The sequence below is a fragment of the Danio aesculapii genome, chromosome 7 (assembly GCF_903798145.1).
Source record: "Danio aesculapii chromosome 7, fDanAes4.1, whole genome shotgun sequence".
Taxonomy (NCBI): Eukaryota; Metazoa; Chordata; class Actinopteri; order Cypriniformes; family Danionidae; genus Danio; species Danio aesculapii.
The window spans coordinates 37,385,675-37,407,375 of NC_079441.1; the positions used below are offsets into that span (position 1 = coordinate 37,385,675).

General features: G+C 36.7%; 1 protein-coding gene across 2 annotated transcripts; it reads right to left on the reverse strand.

Moving 5' to 3' along the window:
• Positions 1-17,051: 17,051 nt before the first annotated feature.
• Positions 17,052-19,875, reverse strand: LOC130232125 (low choriolytic enzyme-like). 2 transcript variants are annotated; one of them, XM_056461844.1, is made up of 9 exons: positions 19,777-19,875; positions 19,187-19,271; positions 18,865-18,874; positions 18,662-18,727; positions 18,431-18,574; positions 18,122-18,239; positions 17,741-17,919; positions 17,572-17,653; positions 17,368-17,500 (listed from the first exon to the last, which is right to left on the reverse strand). In XM_056461844.1, exons 2-9 carry the CDS (start codon positions 19,256-19,258, stop codon positions 17,368-17,370), a joined length of 804 nt encoding a protein of 267 aa, XP_056317819.1. In that variant the 5' UTR covers positions 19,259-19,271; positions 19,777-19,875. The 2 variants fall into 2 exon arrangements, with proteins under 2 accessions (XP_056317818.1, XP_056317819.1); XM_056461843.1 differs by lacking the exons at positions 19,187-19,271; positions 19,777-19,875 and adding an exon at positions 17,052-17,155 and having other exon boundaries at positions 17,376-17,500; positions 18,865-18,889.
• Positions 19,876-21,701: the final 1,826 nt, after the last annotated feature.

The following is a 21,701-nucleotide window of genomic DNA, read 5'->3' on the forward strand; positions in this document are numbered from 1 at the left end:
TAACCCCACAAAAAAACTGAATAATTGTAATTCATGTATTAATATTTGACATCTTAAAGACAATATGTACAATAGATATTCTTATAAAATGAATAATGTTTTCTTTGGGTCCATTGATACAGCCATAATCTTTTTATGATACAAACACAGATTAAACTGCTCTGGTCATGCGAATGTTTGCACTAACTATTGACCTTATTCTTCAATGCAGAAGTGCGCTCGGTTTTCCGATTGTTTTAGAACTTCCGATTCAGCTGCCTATGGAAATAATGACTAGGAATAATAAATGGCAGAAAACAGTCAAACTAGTTACTCTACAAACAAATGTTTTCATGACTATACATACAAAGTGGAATAATATAATATGAAAACATCAGTTTGCAACACCAAGCAGCAAAACGAGCTGTTTTTAACGTCTAAAAATGAATGGAAGTGAATGAGACCGGAAGTCGAGCCAAAATTATTCCAATAACTGCGCCCACTCGTACACGGAGAATAAGGTGAATACTGCACATTTTTATTAACTTAACATTAACTTATTAATAACTCCCTATTTCTGCAGCCCAGTGGGAAAAGATTTTTTTCAGCTCGAAACCAGATAAAAAAATTCAACAAGAAGCTGCCTAGGCATATCCACAGCTGAAGATTACTTCAGAAAGGCCTTCATAGCAATTTGATCCCAGTTCTGCTGTGGACGCTAGCTAAACTTCATACAGCTTAAATTATAAATAATTATTAAACACTATTTAAAAATACAGCTGATGTCACAGTCAAATAAAACCTAGTGTACTTGTTGTATTCAAACAACTGAAACTGCTTTGTTTTTAAAAATCTCCTTGTGTACATTTATTAGGGAAAAACATTATTTATTTTATACATTTTCACTGTGCTCCTAAAATTCTTTAATGTGCTCCTAAATTTTTCAACTTAGAAGCACATGTGCTCCTTCTGAAAGAAGTAAGCGTCAAGCCCTGATATAAAACCTTATATATAAAGCCTTAAAATAAAGTAATAAAGAAAAACAAGACCTATCTGGAACTACTTGATCTGTGCATTTACTGGAAATTAAATGCAAACTCTTTAGCCTTTCTCAGCTGAACAGAATCAAGTATTACCGAGATTAATCCAACTTAAGTATTTAACTTTCCACCATACTGTGATGCATTTGCATTTATTTTGATGCTTTGATTTTGAACACAAATGGCCTGTTTTGCCCTCCGTGTCTGTTTCTGTGTCTTTCTCTTTCACTCTCTCTCTCTGCAGGCACCATATGGACTGGGTCTATGTTCCTGTTTGCATCAGTGCCCCCCACCCTCCCCATCCTGATCGTTCTGGCACTGAACAGATTAATCTGTTTCCATTACACTCATTCTGCTCCTCTCTCATTGTTTGCTAGGATGATTGCTTGTATCTACTCTGGAAAATGAGCATTTGGGACAATAATAGCTATATTTAGTTATTATACAGTAGGGTCTTCTTGCGTAATTGATTTGAAGGTGTTCATTCGGATGTGAAATTGAATCGCTCCCTTTTAAAGTGCATAAGGCCGCCGCAGTCTGGAGGATTTCTATGACTTTCACATGGGTCATGTGGTAAGATGAGCTCTCGCTCTCGTTTCCACTCCTCCTGTGACTCAGTGCTGCTTGAAATGAGCATCTGAAGAAAACAGGTTGCTCAAACCCGTCCTCAAGCAGACTCGGCCGTGAAGACTAAACTGAAATGCTATTATGATGAAAGACTCTTTTCTGAACTTCAGTCGCAGCTACTTTAAAGCTCCTCAGCCATCGAGGCTGGCCGGTCTGAGCTCTTAATTGAACCCCTTCGCTGGAACAGGTGTTTATACAGCGATATCATTCTAGCTGTCAAACTAGAATCATTCTCCTATATTATTTACCCTTCCAAATTGATCTGTGAGCTCTACTGACAATAATGTCCTAATGTAAACTGCACTGATGAATCATTTTTGTTTAATTAATGTGTAACTATACGTTGGTCAAATACAAACAGAATAAAAACCTAATATGAGACTTCTTAAGTGGTACAGAAAAGGGTGTTTATTTGTAGATCTGACACTTTGCCCACACTTTATAATACAGAAATTGAAATAGTTAATCAAATGGGTAAGTGTAAACTTATTTTGCTTGCAATATATACAACCGAAGAGCACAAACTGAAGACAAACTCTAAGTTTCCCTTTAACAAACTGAGGAGGATTTAGATTGTGCTGAAGAATTTTTATAAGAATGAGGTAAGATGCCATTTATATGTGCCTTTGTTGTGATTGACATGACAAACAGACAAACTCTTCCAGAAATGTCATTCAGTTGATTTCTCTACATAAAAAAAGTTGGAGCAGAAGTCCCATAATGCAATTCAAAACACTTAAAACGCTACTAAATATAAAATGTTTCGTGAAAATCTGCAGTCGTAGAACTGTAAATTAACAGATTTGTTTTACAGTGTATAATCCATCACTTCCAGCGAACTGTAGGGCATTTATGACTTCACACTTGACCAGCGTGTTGGAAAGCTTGAGAGTAAAGTGACATTCTTTGAGCTTCAATGTCACTTTCATGTACACTGCATAATACACTTATAGAACTTAATACTTTCAACAGGTGTTGGAACAGTTGGCTTATACATGTGATGTGATGTATATATTTCTACAACAGTTCTGTCTGGCTCTCGAATCTGATTGGCTGATAGCCGTGCGGTATTCTGCAATAACAGCATTGTACAGCCTCTTCACCCTTCTGTATTACTCCGCCCACATAGAGTGACAGTAGATTAATGAACTCACCAGAGTTTGACAAATATTGCAGCAGTTGGACAACATCATGTTCTTTTGAGGCTTTTAAAAGTGAGAATGTAATTGTTTAGATTGCAACTATGCAGTTTATTTATAAGGATAGTTTAGATTTAAAAATATTTATAATTTCGGAGATACAGCACATAGGCATCCATCAGCCTGTCTTACTGAGCAAAGCAAAGATGGTCGACGTTCTGCCACAAGATGACAACAGAAACCGCATAATAAACCCTTAGAGAAGAAAAAAACATATCATTTCAAACTACAGTTGATCAAATTATTGTTAAACTGGTAAGTGAATTTCTAAGTCGATCTCTCTCTTTTGTATGTTGTAGTGCTTATACCATAGTCTGGCAGTTTTTTTGGTAGTGTTTGCTTTGCTTTGGCATTTTCAGGATTAATTATTGTGATATCCTGAGTGCAAAAGAGAAATACTGGGAAATGTCTCTAGACTGATGTCATTTCATGCCGTTCAGCTTTATAATCTTAAAATGTCAGCAAAATCACCTGTTTTGTCATCGCTTAAGACATTACGCTAGAGAATCATTCAAATACTAGCTCTAAAGTGATGTGTGTGAAGTAGCAATAGTTTCTGCTGTTCTGACATCAGCTGCAGATGTGAATGAATGGTGGAAGAAAGTAGTTCTTCTTACAAAAGGATTTTGAGACTCTCCGTGTTTGATTTTCTTTTTTATATGCACGATTATGCCATCGAACTGTTGTATAAACACAATATCACACTCGTAGCAGTGCAATATGTCTTTCGCCTGTACTGTAAATTGCTGTATATATATATATAATTGTATATCGCCTGCCACAAGTGCTGATATACAGCCATATAGCACTGCTATGGGTGTGATATTGCTCATATATACACATTTTCTATAGGATGCTTTCCAAAAATGTATTAGTATATATATTTTAGATTAGTCAGTACCAAAGCCAAGACTGGAACTAATCTAACAAAAAACTAACCAAAAATGACTACACCCAAATTAATATGTTGAGGAAAATATTAAATAAAATTTTAATAAACAGGAAAAATGGAGAGAAACATAAAAAAAGTAGAAATTTTTGCAATCTTTCTATTCCTAAAGATATTAGGCGACCAAACTCTTATTTTAATGGATATAACCGTAGAATAGTTGTTTACATTAAATTATATGCGTGTGTGTTGCTGAAACATTCTATTGTTTCCCTTAATAGTATTCTACACATTGGTTCATCATCCACTGAGTTCATCCGATTACAGTCATAGTAAATGTGCATGCTTAATGATGCTTTTGATTTACTATCCATTTGCATTATTTGGACCCCAAATAATGTCCTAAACAAAATTAATTTGTGTTAACAAAAATGTTAGAGCATAATGTCAACTGTTAAAATAACAAAGAACAGATGTTTATGATTCTATTCATTTTAGACAATAGTACACACACACACACACACACACACACACACACACACACACACACACACACACACACACACACACACACACACACACACACACACACACATATGAGGTGACTCATGGCTATAAGACAGCTATAATCTGTTTAGTCAAGAGCCAAACGCAAACTGGTGTTTAGCTTATTAGCATTGCTAGCAGCACTACTTGAGCGTGGCAGCCAGGGGAAGTTAACTGAGCAACATGAAATCAGTAATACATCCCCTCAATTTCACGCTCAGACCATGACAAGCTGCTCTGGAACGAGAGGTGCCAAACCTCATGCCTCATGGCAGCAGTCCATGACAGGAAATGTGCCTGTTCGTTTGTGCGTGTGCATCGAGTAGGGAGTGAGTGACGGAGAGGGAATTTTCCTTGACAGATCTCGCCAGTTACGGGGATTAGATGGAACAAATTTCCTGAGCTCCAGTTCCCCACCATCCTCTCTTTCTGACGCTGCTCATTTTCTCTCCATCTCCTCAGAATAACTCCTTCAAAGACAGTGAACGACCAAGATAGCAAGAGAGAGAAAGAGAGACGGAATAAAAAGATGTATGTTCTCAAGCTTAATCTTATGGAGAAAGAAATCTCTCACCTCTCCCTTTCCTTCTCACCTCATCAGTTTGTCACTTCAAGCAAAGGTGACTTTGTGTTATTGAGTGTTTGTGCCTTGTCAGGTGCTTTCTGTGAAGATGTGTGGAATTTTCTTTTCTCTGTCAGGAGGAATGCTCATTTTGTGACTGATTTATTTTTAGTTATTTGTGGCTGTTTATTCATTTTTCACTGAAAAAATGCAAACAAACTGTAGGTAGCAGAGTAGAAACTAATCTAAAAGTAACTAAAAGCTGGAGTTTTCTAAGTTGATGACACCCTGAAGTAAATCAACCCTCTTGAAAAAGGCCTTTTATGAAATGCAATGTATATATACTGTATATTAAGGCTGCACGGTATTGGAAAAATCGGACATTTTGTTTTTCTGCAATATATATTGCAATATGAATATAATTTCACAAGATGAATTGAACAGCTCTATTTGGAAAGATTTTATTCATTTAGATAGATTAGGATGATCAAGTCTTTTTCTAAGCAGTGCATTTGCATACATTATAATAAATTACAAGCATATATAAATACAACAGAGCAAAGATAAAAGTGAAATAAACAGTGCTTTATGGTTTTCTGGAGAGTCTCAGTAATCAGGTACAGAAATTGAACAATTAAACATAAAATAACATGGTCATCATTGTACAAATGATTTTAAAATAATGGCATTTGATGATGTCTTCATCTTTTCATCTTTAATAAATAATCTAATCCTGCAATGTGACTATTACAGAAACCCACATTGCGATATTGTTGCTAAAATGATATATTGTGCAGCCCTATTGTATATTTTCAGGTTTGAAAACCAATTGATATATTGTGATGTAATTGTTCAGCATCATTTTATATGATTTACTTTTATATTACCCTCATAAAGTGAAAGTAAATTATTATATGGACAATGTTAGCTTTGTTTTAAGTTGGCAGAATGTTTTTTTACACATTCACTCAACTATTCAGAAACATTTAAAACAAGCAGAACATATATATTTACTATTTAAAAAACAGAACTGTTAAAAGAATGCAATTAATTGGAATTAATCTGATTATTTATCTTTAGAAATGAATTAAATCAATGAACTTGATAACAAAGGCAATTTGTAGTGACAGTCATGGCCACCATATTGAAGTGTCATTCCAAACTGAAGTGTTCAAAACTGGCTACTTTGAAGGGCCCTTCAGAGTGAAGGCGTTAGAAGGGTACAACTGACGGACACTTCAGGCCCCAATGATCCTTTGTAAAGACGTTGTTTGTTGTCATAATCCATGCTTCATTTGGAAGGGCTCACCCCTATGCCCTAATCTAGGGGTGTCCACACTTTTTCAGCATGCGAGCTACTTGTAATATTGCCAAGTTAAAATTGTTTGGAAAGATAAGATAGAATAAAGATAAGATTTCAGTGATGATGGATGATAGGATGACGTCCATTTTTTAATGCCATGAGATCTACACACGCTTAAGAGCGGGGTGGGGGTGGTATGCGGATGGTTGCCCGTTGGGTTTGGTGCGCGAACATGCACCTGGTTTTAGGCTGGACTGTACCAAAAAGCTGAGGAGCGGGGTGTGGAATTCTGGGAGTTTTCCGGGAGACAGAACAATATGGCAGATGGGTCTGAAATATGGGAGACTCCTGGGAAAAACGGGAGTGTTGGCAGGTATTCCCTTTATGATCAACTGGTAGATTGGAATCAACGTATTGGGCACCCCTGCCCTAATCCCTTCAAAGCTGTCCCTGTTCCTCCTTGTTCGGGCACAGCGATGAGCCCTTCCAAATGGAACACAGTGCTAGAATGTTTCTATAGTTATTCATTGCTTAACTGATTATGTTCACCTGTGTCTGGTTTAGTGACTCGTCATCTTGTGTGCCATGTTTTTGATAGTCTTCTTTGCTTTTATTTTGTTTGTAAATAAAATTTACTAGCTGGAAATTAATCCTCACCTCCTCATCTTTGCCTGCCCTGCTGAAACATCTTACACATACAGTACATTGATAACTAATCATAATTATTCATGAGACTACATGTTCTTATCCTATGAGATCCGTATACTTTCTAATCCTTTGCTAAATTATTCATGACATCATTCATGTTGATTTCCTTAGACAGATATTCAAAGTATTACACATCTTACAGTGAATGAGAGATGATTACAGTGGATGAATCAAAATGAGTTGTTTCTGCTTTGTTAGAGCATAAACTGCCTTTACAACTCCTTGATCAAAGAACTCAATTGTTGTCAAATATGAAAAAGCAAGTTAATGCATATTTTTATGCAGAGTACAAATTTAAATGGCAGAGTACATATCAGAGCAAATCTGCTTTACATTATATCAATCAATGAATTTTTCTAGCCTACAAAACTATATAAAATATAAATGCTTTTTTTTTTGTTCTGTGTAAAACTGAATTGCAGAGTGCTATGTGGTGACGATTTGAACTCAGTAAAAGTGAAATGTTACTGACTGAAGCTAAAGATACTGTTATGCTGACATTCTCCCCAATTTTCCCTCCACTCCACAGACTTTTGTAGCATTTTTTTTTAAATATTGTGGTGAAAACTACCAAGTGCTAATATGGAGTTTCATGACCCTTTAAGTTCAGAAGATAACTTTAACTTAATTTTAACTTAACTTGAGTCTTGTGTTAAATACTTTTTCACAAACCACCAAGCGCCCCTGTCGTCCCTGTAATCTAGTTTTAAACAACATAGGCTCATTCTGAAAATGTAGCCCTATATACATTTCTGGAGGTTGTGAATTATGTAGCCAGAGCTACGTATGGCTTCATTTCGTCTTTAAAACGAACGCTACTGGGCGGTATGACGCAGTTCATTTTCTCGCTTACCAGCTGACTGCTTACCTGCGTATGGATGGCTTTTTAGTTGTTAGCAGTTTGTCTGGTAGCTGGACATGTACATTGGCGGACTTGAGACACAGAGAGAAGTTGAGCAAGACAATGGGGTTCGAGTCCGGCGAAGAATAATTTCAGAAAGTGGGTAAGACAAAAACAAATGCTAAAAAATAAAATAGAAATTAGGTAAATAACAGGGTGAGAATGTGGTAAAATCTGAAAACGTGGTAAAAACCAGGGGGCTTTTTTTTCTGTATTGCTTTTAAAACACTGCGTTGGGCCTAGGGAAGGGGGTGGGCGGGTCAATTGGTGCTTTTAAAAACACAATTGGTCGGGTTTAGGGAAGAGGGAGGGTCGGGGGATCGGTCGATTGGTCAGTCATTCATTTGACAGCAGTTTTTGGTGGGTTAAGGTGAGAACTCCAGGCACGAATGGCACTCACGAGAAATTTGAGATATAAAAAATTGTACACAGCGGCCTCTGGTGGATTCACGAAAACAAAACTGCAAAAAACATAGCTCCTGGGATGCATTTTGCTCTCTCCAGAAACGTATATAGAGGAATGTAATCAGAATGAGCCTGGGTTGGTTTTAAAATGTCCAATTATAGACCATTAGAATTGGGTTTACTTTTGTGAGTTTACAGGAACTAAATCCTACCATAATTGATTTACACAGTTATGGAAATGCTGTTTGTATTTCTAAGAGTGAGTCCAGTCAATGTAGATCAAACTGCAATCAATAACATTCATTCATTATTTTTTTTTCAGTGTAGTCCCTTTATTAATCTGGGGTCGCCACAGCGGAATGAACCGCCAACTTATCCAGCATAAGTTTTACACAGCGGATGCCCTTCTAGCTGCAACCCATCACTGTGAAACATCCATACACACTCATTCACATACATACACTACAGACGATTTAGCTTACCCAATTCTCCTATACCACATGTTTTTGGACTTGTGGGGGAAACCGAAGCACCCGGAGAAAACCCACGCGAACACAGGGAGAACATGCAAACTCCACACAGAAATGACAAATGACCCAGCCGAGGCTTGAACCAGCAACCTTCTTGCTATGATGGTGCTACCCACTGTGCTACAATTCTTTTGTATATAATGTACTTTAAATTGTCCACATAAATATGCACCTTCACATCTTACAATCAAAACTGCTAATAATACTGATCAGAGCAAAAACACGCCTCCCACTAGGCCAGGAAATCTCATTGATGTGTTCATGTGGAGTACTAAAAAAAGTCCCCTCAACAAAAATAACGAATCAACAGCTTCCCTGCCAAATGAAAATGAATAGAGAAGGAGACTTAGGGGACTCGCGATTGTTATGAGCATTTGTTTGAGTCTTGATCTGGTGCTCTCACTGATAAACCGCCATCTGCCACAAAGTGAGAGACAGAGAGAGCGCGAGTGAGCGCAAAAGATCAGAGAGAGAGGGAGGTAGCTTATCCAGTCCCCAGGGGGACTTCTCAAACCCATTCTCACCTCCTGAGGAGCAGATGGGGGAGGAAGAGGGACAGCATTGGATGAACTGGAGCACACTGTTGTCTAGAAGGAGCTGTAGAGGATAATTGAGAACCAGCCATGATATTCTGTGATATTTGCTCTATTTATGGAGAAGCTAATGAAAAGAGAGGGAATGTGCTCCCTGTATAAAAAGTGTGATGCGTGTGTGTGTTCATTAATTGTGTGGTAGGTGTGAGTAAATAGATCATGAAATTTTGCGTGCACATTTCATCGCCTGACCCATTTTTGACGGTAATTTGCTCATTGCTTTAAAACATTTGCAAATCAAGGCATTAAATCAAAATGACATGATCCTGCTTCTCAATTTTGTTCCACAGCAATTAATAGGAAGAATAATTGTTTCATCATCATAAAACTAAACGAGTACACCTGCACTTCAGCCTAACAGATGATGCCATAGCAAAAAATACCCTTATTAAAACTTAAAAGAGATACACACAAAGATGAACATCTTTTCACTGCCATTTCTAACCTGTATGGTGTTCTTTCTTCTGTGTAATATTAAATATATCTTTAAAGATCAAGATCTTAAAAGTATATTAAAGGTGCCACATTGATTTGACAGTGCATTGATTTAATATGTTAAATTGATATCTATGTAGTAGATATATGGCTTAGGTAAGTTTAAAAGTTTTCCAGAAATCCTTTTATATGCTCATTTATAAATAGCAGAAATACGTCTAGAATCAGAAGCTAAATACAGACCATATTTGAAACGGTTGTGAACATTAATGAGCTTTGATCTGAGTCAGCTTATCTCAGTCTTATACAACAGTTTGATAGCATCATCATGTAAATAAAAAAGAAAATCAAACACAGAGAGTCTGAAAATTCTTTTGTATGAAGGACTACTTTCTTCCGCTATTCATTCACATCTGCAGCTTACGTCCAAACAGCAGAGACTGTTACTAATTTACCCACGTCATAGAGCTAGTATTTGAATGATTCTCTAGTGTAATGTCTAAAGTGATGACAAAACAGGTGATTTTGCTCACATTTCAAGATTATAAGGCTGAACGGCATGAAATGACATCAGTCTAGAGACATTTCCCAATATTTCTCTGTTGCAATTGAGATATTTGAGAAAAAGCCAAAGCAGCGCAAACACTACCAGATTACTGTTGTGTTTGTGACAAGGAAAAATGCTAAACACATGCAGGCATTTCTTGTTTCTTTCTTTTTACTGAGCTTGTCTGCAGTAACACAAGAATACATACATTACTGATATGTGAGTCCCATCTCACACTCAATACACTACAATAACTATGGTATAAATACAGCACTGCAAAATAAAAAAGAGAGAGATCGACTTAAAATGCCACTCACTATTTTCATAATGTTTTGATCAGCTGTAGCTTGAAAATACGCCGATCCTTTCTCCTCCATGGGCTTTTATATCTTGTGGATGGACCACGTCAACCATCTTTGCTCTGCTCAATGACAGGCTGATGAATGCCGACGTGCTGTATCTCAGAAATTATAAATATTTAAAATAGGCACTGACCTTATAAATAAACTGCATAGATGCAATCTAAACGATTACATTCTTGTCTAAAAAAAGTGCATTATGTTGTCCAACAGCAGCAATATTTGTCAAACTGTAATGAGCTTATTGATCTGCTGTCACTCTATGTGGGCGGAGTAATACATGAGTGAAGAGGCTGTATTAGTTCTGATATTGCAGAATATCACACAGCTATCAGCCAATCAAATTCGAGAACCAGACAGAACTGTTGTATAAACTGAAATAAACGTGCAACATAATCAAACTTCATTTGTCAAAAATTATTTTAACAAATTGAGTAGATGACTTGTTAAAGGGCACATAGTTTACCTCTTTATTATGATTTAATATTAATATTATGGTTCTTCTGAGTGTGCCAGTTTAGGTTCAGTTCAAAACACAATTCAGATTTTTTTATTATAATGTGTTAAAAAGTGTCATGTTGGGGGCGTGTCCACAGTTCGTTGATTTATGGGCAGTGTTGCTTCACATGTAAATTAGTTTCGGCTTCCTGCCCAATGTAACAAGGGGGCGGAGCCATGAGCTCACCCGCTCTGTGTTTGCAGACAGGCAGACTGAGAGAAGGAGCAGGTGTGAGAGGATCAGCATTCACGGACACTGACCAAGCAGAGAGTACAAAATCATTTGTGTCTTTGTATAGTTTTACAGCCAACTGTGTGCTAGTTTCAAGTGCCGAGCTTGTACACAGAAACTAATAACCACGCACACTGAATTAACTTTGACTGAGGCACCGGATGCGCCGCTCGAAGCTGCGACACGGCACACCAGACACTCTCTGTGGAGCGGCAGAAACATGAAGTGTCCCGAATCGTCGCACCACGCATTTTTGAATTCTTAAACATAGGTTTTTATCAGGGTACACACAACGACGCTTCAAGTCGCCGGCTGTCCGCAGTGCCCAGCACCTAGTTAAGATCACAGGGAGCTTCTGTGATCGCGAGAAATGCAAATGGCTGAAGTATAAGGTAGACTCAATGAGAAGTACACATGTTTGCAAACCTACCTAAAGATACAACCAATAATTCCGATTACAGCGATAATGTGGAGAATATTGATCTTGTGTTGAGCCCAATGAGCCTTGCATCTAAAAATAGAGCTAGGGTGTTCCTTTAGTGATACTGCTTCGACTCACGCTGAAAATGGCAGACGTGAATCAACAAACTGAAGATATGATGACGTGCCTGTCAATCAATATTGGTGGGCGGGGGGACCCCTCTCCTACGTAAAGTTGCGGTTGGTTTGAAAACTGCTTCAATTGGTCCACCGTTTTTTATGTTGTTAAATTGAAAAAAAAGCACTGGGTGTGCTTATATCACCCCAAATATGACGATCTATACACCATACATGCACATATGTCTGTCCAAACAGCTTGAAAAGTAGATTTTTTTACCATAGGTGCCCTTTAAATCTTTTCAGCTTAAGTGGAAGAGAGGTTTATTTTAGCTATTTGTCTGTAATCCCCCAGAAAAATTTTTTTTAGTTGTGTTGCAGATGAAATATAGGCTAAATAATAGTTGCACTTAACAAAAGGGATCAACAGAGATGTATTTAGTATTATATTTTGAGGCTTTAACATCTATATAAACACAGCCAGGAATTAATATCAACCTCTGCATTAACAGATGACATTTAATAAAGTGTTTTGATATTCTTTCGCAAGAGCTAAGTGATATGGCACGAAGTATAAAAGTTTATAAAACATTTATACTCAGCAGTCAACATGTGATGGTTGCCTCATTACAAACAAACATTGCAAACTTCACAATATACACAATAAGCTAACAAAAGATACAATTGAACAAACGTTATGACTCTTCGTGGTGGCGATGAAAAGTCACATTTCTGTCATGAAGCGACTGGGTGAGTAAATGATAATGGGATTTTCTTTTTTGTGGTGAACTGAACAACTAATTAGATAGAGATCAAGAATGTTCAATGCTATATGTCACTCAAAGGTGAAGTATCTTTAGTCCTTGATTAAAATATCACAGACACTGTTAAAACTGTTATGATAATGCCATTATGTTAGGCCAGCTGTTGTGAGTGATGTGATGTTTAGACAAGGAAATCCCTCCTGTACTATCAACGTTATATCTCGTTTTGAAGATGATATTGTCATATCGGTAAATGTAAGATATATCACTTTGAAGAGAGAATTCATCTCTCATCTCTCCTGTACGTGTGCTGTTGCTAAGAGACCAGCAGTCTGCCACATACCACCTCATGCATCCCCCGCGTGCGTTGTTTCACACCCTCTGCCAGGAGAGAGGGAACTGTACCTTTCCTTCACACCACACACAGAATCTCATCTTACAGTCGAATCATGCTGCACAGTTCGCACACGCAAACATTCTCTGACATGCATGCATTCTACAATGAAGACATTTCTAAAATTCACAAGAAAAAAATGCTAATTATACTCACAAACAATGCTAAAAAAAGGAATTTTCACTGCAAAATCAAAACATGTCCTTTTTAAAGATATACTGTATAATTTATGGATGTCAATGCTTAACTTTTTCCCTATTTTTATTCATAAATTGGCTCAAAATGTGATGCAGGCACCTTATTCTCTAGGCCACAATGACCTCAGTGCAGATTAAAATTATTATTTGTCTGCTCTTTTTTTAAAAGGATCTTTCTTCTGTGTAAGTAGTGCCTAGACTACTCATTATTTTGAAGCTGAGAGCAGTGTTTTGGACAGCGTTTTGGAGTTTTGTTGCCAACATGAAAATGCTGTCAGTTCAAACTAACAGGATCGCTCCAGGAAAATGGCAAAGCAATCTACAGGGTGTCATCAAGAGGACAGACATCAGTGTCAATAAGGTTTTTTATAAACACAAGAAAATGGCTGTAATAACAGTGAATAAATGTCAAATGCTCTCTGGCTGAAAAATAAATTCTTGACATTTCAACTACTTTCAGATTTTATGCCACCACACGTCTTTATTATGGACCTTGTTTAGACCTGGAATTAAGAGTTTTTGTCAAATCTGATCATAAGTGGCCAACAATAGAGGCGTAAACAAGGTCTGAAACATTTTGAGCTTTTGTCACCATTTCCAGAGGTCCTTAAAAATGCATTAGACAGGACTCCTTTCTTATTGCAGATGACCATGAGGTTGAAAGCATCCAAAAAAGAGCACTACCACCTGCTGTCCAACTATTTTATTCTTTAAAATTACATCATATCTTGTTGAATTGCCTAGCCAGAGAGAATTTAAAGATGCCCTATTATGGGTTTTTAAAAATTATCTTCCCTGCAGTGTGTAATACAACTATAAGTAAATGCTATTAAAGTGCATAAAGCTATTGTCTTTTTAAAGAGTCGACTCAACGTTGTTTCAACAATTTCAAACATATTCCATTTTTATTTAAACCTTCAAGGAGCTTGCACATGCAGCAGTCAAAAACTTTAGATGAACTAATACTGAATGTATATGTCATTGTTATTACTAGGAGTTATGGTAAGAAAAGAAAAGTGGGTTGCATGGTTTGGGACTTGTGGAGCTGTGCATCGATGGATTCGCTCTTTAGTGTTTGGACTTTCAGCAGTGAAAATTAAACGACACTGAACTGAACTTCAACTCCAAAAATTGAACTGACAGTTTCAATCTACTAAAACTTCTATGTTCAGCTGCTTTGACACAATCTACATTGTAAAAGTACTTTAGAAATAATCATGAATTGAACGGAATTGAAAGTATGCTGGTGTAACTGCATTGCTTATAATGCGTTTCTGCAATCCCGCTCACACATGTACTCTGTAACATGGCTGCTTGTGCTTCAACATTGCCTTGACAAGATGTGATGGGCGTTTCTTTTCCAACACACACTACACACAGTTGGCCAGTCACAACAGACGAAGTCATCAGATCAATAACCACAAATTAGCGTTGTGCAATGGATGGGTTTGGAAAAATGAACTGCCTGCTGGACAAATCATATAGGAGGATAATTAGGGATAATTAGGTAAAACTAAATGCATATCATAAGACAACGAAAGTGTTTTTTGTCCTTGCATGCATATCAGCCTGTTGTTGGGGATCTCCAAAAAAAACAAAATATGACCTTTTATAATGCATAATAGGCACATTTTGAACTTTGCGATCTAAGTTTGGTTCGATAAAAAATCACAATGTTCTCTCGCCAGTCCTGATTTAAACACAAAACCGACAGCAGTTTTGTGGCTGTCAGAGGAGAAACAAAAGATTCTACTTTCCATATAATTTTCAATTGTCTCCTTTCTTTTCATTCATATATAAACCATGAAAGCCTATTTTTACAATATTAAAAATAAATATCACAGAAGGCTCATACACACGCCCACCCATAGATATTCTGCTCAAAAAAATCAGAAAAATGGAAAAAAGAAACTGAATAAAACTAACATGTCTGCCTCATCTTCCAGCTGTACAAAAGTAGAGACAAACAAGTAAGATTTTTGGGGTAAGATATGAAAATGTACCTCCCACAATACTCTTCTGGGTGACACAGATGTGGTTGTAACAGAAACTTCTCTCCCGAAGCAAACATCCAGATGATTTCTAGATCAGATCAGGATGAGGACAAAGGCCAGCATACATAGATCAATTTCCCCTTCCAGTCATATTAAAATTTAGCCTAAACAGTACAAATCATTTTACGATTTAATTTTGTAAAGAAATGACATTCTGTACATTCTGTAAATGATGGTGCTATACATATAAGCAGTATGTACTTATTCTCCATGTTTCCTGCAGTCAGATATACTAGATTATTTTTCAGAAATGCAGTTTTGCTTCATCTAGACAGCTCCATAGGTCATTTGATAAAAATACAAATTGCATGGGTGTTGACATTTAGGAGTATTTAATTAAAGGAAATTCAAAAACATTTTACTGTCTTTGTCATAAACCAAAGGCATATTTACTATTTATTTAAAAAATATATTTTACCCATGAATCATGCCATATCAATTTGACCATATTATACTTTCGTTTATCACAGTGTAACTTTTTATTTTTCTAACATTTTTAGCAAGTTCAAAAAACAATTTTATCGAGTATTTCTGACGAACTAGGTTTTGGGGAAAAGGTCAAGATTCCCGCTCAGTAGGTCGCGGTCACAAACAATTCATAACAATTAGAGAGCTAAATTAACAAACAGCAAGACATTTACACCCGTAGTTATATATGTCATTTATTTAGACACTTTAGTCAATATAATTTACATTAAAATATGAATGTCAAAAACTCACATTTATGGCAATCTGGTGATTGATGATCCCTGAGTACCAGGCTTTGAGCAGAGAACTGTTTTCCGTCGCTCCGCTTATATACTGCACATGGACGACGAATTATATCAAAATTTCAGAGCTACAATATCAGTTTTCCTACAATATCATTAAAATAAAATGCAATCTTCAGAGCACTAAAAGCGATGAGACTACTAGTCGTGGAAGTCTTCAGTATTAGCTGTACTGTAGGCTGCTAACTGTGTGAAATTAGCCTAATCATGGAGGGTTGCAGCGTCAACGTCAGTGATGGAATTATGGGAAAAGTTTTAAAAAGTAGGCTAGTACAATTTTTTTTAATTTGTATTTTGTAAATGTGTTGTTGTTGTTATATTTATTTTACATCAGGAATCCCTAAATAAATGTTTGATGTTGGTGGCACTTCCGAACAGGTTTTCTGTCAGGTTGTCTTTCACTGTGCTGAAGTGTCTGCTTACCTATCTTCGATACCTTCATGACTTTTATAGATAAGGTAAGTTAATAAGTTTTTACTTTTTTTCTGTAAGAATTAGGTAAGAGGCAAGCATTTAGCCCTTGTGATCAGAGAGACTTTAACAACACATTTTACTTAAACGGTCATTTCATTGATCTGCACAAACATTTATTGTTTTTGCAAATGAATTTTATATTAAGAAATTTACATTGTTGTCTGCTGTCTTCCTTTATGACCACAAATATATTATTTAATGTCCACTGTGTATTAGCAAAGGCCAAAAATTATCAATACTGAGAATTTTTTGTGAATTCACATTTTTGATGCATCAATGAGATTTTCTGTCTTTCAATTAAAAAAAAACTTTGCTCTGTTGGATGCCTGGGCTGGTCAACGATTCATTCACTCATTCATTTATTTATTCATTCGTTCATTTTCCTTTGGCTTAGTCCCTTTATTTATCAGGGGTTTGTGCGTGTGTGTGTGTGCGTGTGCGTGTGTGTGTGTGTGTGTGTGTGTGTGTGTGTGTGCACTAAGCATTCCTTCACAGAAATTTACACAAATTATTTTGGTTTTAAACATTTATTAATGTTTTGAGCTTAATCCATCTGATAGACGGATGGTTGTTCAGCAAAATCAGTGAGACTTTGGATCCTTTTTGCTGCTCCTAAAAGATGGATAAATTGGCAAAAGTAAATTTAAAGTTCCCCTCCCTTAACACTTAAACATAAAGTACAAAAAAAAAAAAAAAAAAAAAAAAAAAAATATATATATATATATATATATATATATATATATATATATATATATATATATATATATATATATATATATATATATATATGTTTTTTACAAACCATGGAAATGTAAATAAATGTGTTACTCACAGCACTGATAGAGTCTGTTAAGCCTGGTGATGTCATTCTGGCTCATCTGAGTAGACTTGCCCAGCTCAGCATTGTTGTTGGGAATGGGAATCATTGTGGGATAGCCGTTCTTGGAGAAAGCATATCTGAAAGCAATTGACAGTTGGATTACAATCTGGGAGACTTTAGAAAGAAATATCATCTTGAGCTCACCCACCTCTCGTACTGCATCACAGACTTGTAGTCATAAGGAGTTCCCTGGTTCAGGGTGTTGATTTTGTTGAAGTTGTACTTCATGTCTGATGAGAAAACAAAACACATACTTCTAGTCAGTAAACATACTAGAGTATGGGCTCTCCTTAAATAGTTCTGTGACTGAACATTACCATCAAGGATGTTCTCCCAGACAACCTGGATGTGATTGTCACGGTCGCTCCGGGTTTGTTCATGGTTGAAGCCCAGAGCGTGGAGCAGCTCATGCTGAACAGTGCTGTGGTAAAGACAGCCACTACGGGCCAGAGACACTGTCTGTGCATTACCCTGACGGCCAACGTATGAGTAGCATCTGTAAGATTAACAATATGTCAACATTTAAATGTCAAAAAGAAATTTGTGTGTTAATGTTTCTCAATAATAATGACAAGAAATGAGAAGAGTTCTAATTTCTTGTTATTATTAATGTGAAACATTCATTCTAACTTTTGGTGAAACATATTATGCACTCTACTTTGTGTTTATCTAATTCAAATTTTGGCTCAGTCACGTACCCGCTGCGAGATTCAATGCTGATGTAGTCTCTCTCATTGCTGCGGCGGAAGAAACGGATACAGGAGACAGAAGCAAAGGAGTCCAGACCACGCTGAATGATCTCCAGCTCACGGGAGGCTGAAAGGGCAAAGTTCAGACAGGTTGCTATGGAAATATCTGCCTTGTTTCACACTGACAAGCTTTTGCACTCATTAGAAGTCTCAAGTGTTGCATTCAGCTCTTTTCTGAAATCGCCAACAGAGTCTACCTTATACTTTATTGTGTTTGGACTCTAAATGAAGACATAAATCAGATCATTAATGACTTACAGTAGTGGTTGGCGATGACGTAAGGCACATAAATCTTGCCGTCACTGTATTTGGGCCAGAGACAGCTGTAGGAGGTGCAGGGATCAGCGTTTTTCTCATTCACAGCGATGTCGTCCAGTAGCTTGGGCTCATCAGCTTCAGGAACTAAAACATGAACAGGTCATTTTGGGTCTTTCAGTCATGAACAGTTGGGATATACTGATGTTGTGAGTAAGTGTGGAGTATACGCACTGATGCCTCTGTTGGCTCTAAACAGCAGTTCAGACACAGACAGCTCAGCAGACTCATCCACAGCAGCTATTATAAAAACACATTAACATGTTCAAATGATCCATTACTTCAATCAATCCAATATGCAGCAGCTGTCAGAACTGATCTGTTTCATCCCAAAACTGTCATATGCGCAATCAGAGCTGCTGAAGCGTTTGACTTACCAGGCTGCATCTGAATTATGCCAAAACACCAGACACAAAATGGACATGGAAAAGAAAGATACATGGTCAGACTCGCTCATTCATTAATTTTCCTTTGGCTTAGACAATTATTTATCAGAGGTCTCCATGGCAGAATGAACCGCCAACTATTCTGGCATATGTCTTACACAGCGGATGCCCTTCCAGCCACAACCCAGTACTGGGAAAATGGTCATTATATTTCATTTTTCTTTCAGCAGTATATAAAAGCAATATATTTGTGTATATCAATAAGCGCACTTGGGTGTGTGTGTGTGTGTGTGTGTGTGTGTGTTTGTCTTACCATCTCCTCAGCTCTAACAGAGGAAACCAGCATCAGGGCCAACAGGCCGAAAGTCACCTTGAATACAAGCATGGTGTCCAAAGACCTACGGAAAGAATCAGGGCACAGATGTTTAGGCTGAATGCCTCAAATAATGGTCAGCTTCAACTCTTTTGCTAATATGCATCAACACATGATAACATTTACGCTTCTAGCTTCTCCTATATGGTAATCATGAGTTGTTAGTCCAGTACAGAGCTCATATAATAAAAATGCACAAAATAAAAACAACTCTATATAGATTTTGGAAGGTACTGATCACTTATTTAAAACCACTTATAAAATACCAGTATATAACATGCTGGGTTGATTTAATCCAACGTTTTGTCCATAACTGACCCAATGTTGGGTTAAATCAATGCAGCATTTTGGTGTGTAATCTACATAACATCTAATGAATTACAAATAAGAAGACATTATTAAAATCTGACTTAGTGAAACAGCTCTACATTCTTCTAATCAATTAATACATAACCATTATAAATGTGTAATGTTACTCATTTAACAGTCAGACAATGTGACAGTTTGATAAAGTAGAGAGGGAAACATACCAGTTATTCTGTCGTAGATTTCCAAAGCCAATGCAAAACGTTGACCAGAGGCTTTTATAATGTACCTAGACTGTATCGATGCAATTTTTGCAGATAGTAGCACAGTAAACACGCTGACACATGGTTTGAAAGAGAACAGGTGTGAAATTCCCTCATTGGTTGCTCCATCGGTTCATATGTAAGACTCAAACCTGATGAACTGTCTGCCTGTTTCCTTTCTCAGTTGATCATATATTTATTACAGCACTCCAAAATAATATAAAAAATGATAGCAAATAGTTTAACAAAATTGTATGACAAGTTTAGGATATTAATATTTTGTATTATACAGAATACAGAACATGGCTTATTTTTATGGCTATTAAGAATAAAGAGAATAAATCTATTAATAATAAAACTGTATAACAGACTGCTTTTAGACATTTCTAATAGTAGGTTATTATATTAAGTTTCATTCATTAATTCTTTCATTGATTTTCCTTCAGCTTAGACCTTATTTATCACTACAGTGGAATGAACCACCAACTATTCTGTCATATGTTTACACAGCGGCAACCCTTTTAGCCGCACGCACACACACTTATACACTATGGCCAATTTAGTTTAATCAGTTCACCTACTGTATACCACATGTCTTTGGACTGTGGGGGAAACCAGAGCACCCAGAGGAAACCCACGCAAACACAGGGTGAACATGTAAACTCCACACAGAAACGGCAACTGGCCCAGCTCAAACCAGTGAAGTTACGCAAGCTGTTTTAAGTCAGTTTAACATTCAGTTGGAATATCAGACTCATAAGGTTAATTTGATTCAACTTAAAATTATATGGCAACCAGGATTTTTTACAGTCTAGTATTGTATAACTGTTTTCATTTCATCACCAGTCTGATATATAAATATATGAACGTTTTCTTTCTCTTTTTAAAAGATTACACATTTAATCTGCTGTTTTTTCAGCAAATATTTCTGTGTTGATTGTTTGATCTTATTGTGCTGTTGTCTGCTGGTTCTGTGTCAAACCATGGGGCTAAATGCTCCAAATGGATGAGGAAACAGTGAATTTTAAAGAATCTAAGCCATACCACTAAATGCTCCCAAATGGATGAAAAAAGCTGGATTTTGATGAATCTAAACTACACCAGAATCTCTAGTTCATCTGAGTTTTTGAGGGCAAAGGGCAGATGAGTCGATCAGTTTATGCTCACTTTCACTCTAAAATGCAACAGAAAACTAAAGGTTCTGGCCTCTCTCCCGCTACAGAGTCTGGCCTACGTTTTGTAATTAGCACTGCATGAGAACATACATGACTTACATACTGTAGTGCATTGTTATTCTCAGCAAAGAAGTGAAGAGGTTGAGCCTTGAGTCATGACTACCATTACAGAGCTTGTTGAGATCAACATCATTCAAATCTTCTGCATTTTGGACTCAGGTTTATGAATCTTAATACTAAATTTAATACATAATGGAATCATGTTGATCTTGTTTTTATGTTCTGTTTATATCAAACCACAAAGGTCAAAAATATGGTCACAGAGCAACAAGGGAATGTACATCCTTAATGATCAGAGTGATTAACAACTACATAGTGTGTCCCAATTAATGCAGTACACCGTGAGCTTATGTGCTTGTTTACTAAGCACTCAACTGTCTGAGTCTATGTGAAGTTTATAAGGTCACTTTTTCATTCAGTGCTGGAGTCTGAAACGTCCACCACATCCATCTACATCCAGTAACTAAATCTGTGATTATTGAGTGCATCAAGTGTAAAACATTTCACACTTTTTTGTACAAAATGTGTGTCATCTGGGTATTTAAAGTGCACTCTTTATTTTTGGGATTCTAAACACATTACTTAGATTATTTGTGCTTAAGTAGGAAAAAGAATAGTACTTAAATACACAAATTGGAATGCAGCTTATTT

Coding starts and splice junctions, on each gene's coding strand:
- LOC130232125 (XM_056461844.1), bottom strand. CDS start 19,258: ATGCTTGTATTCAAGGTGACTTTCGGCCTGTTGGCCCTGATGCTGGTT. Junction 17,920..18,121: donor AGCATTGAATCTCGCAGCGG/GTACGTGACTGA, acceptor TTAATCTTACAG/ATGCTACTCATACGTTGGCC. Junction 17,654..17,740: donor CTGGGAGAACATCCTTGATG/GTAATGTTCAGT, acceptor TTTTCTCATCAG/ACATGAAGTACAACTTCAAC.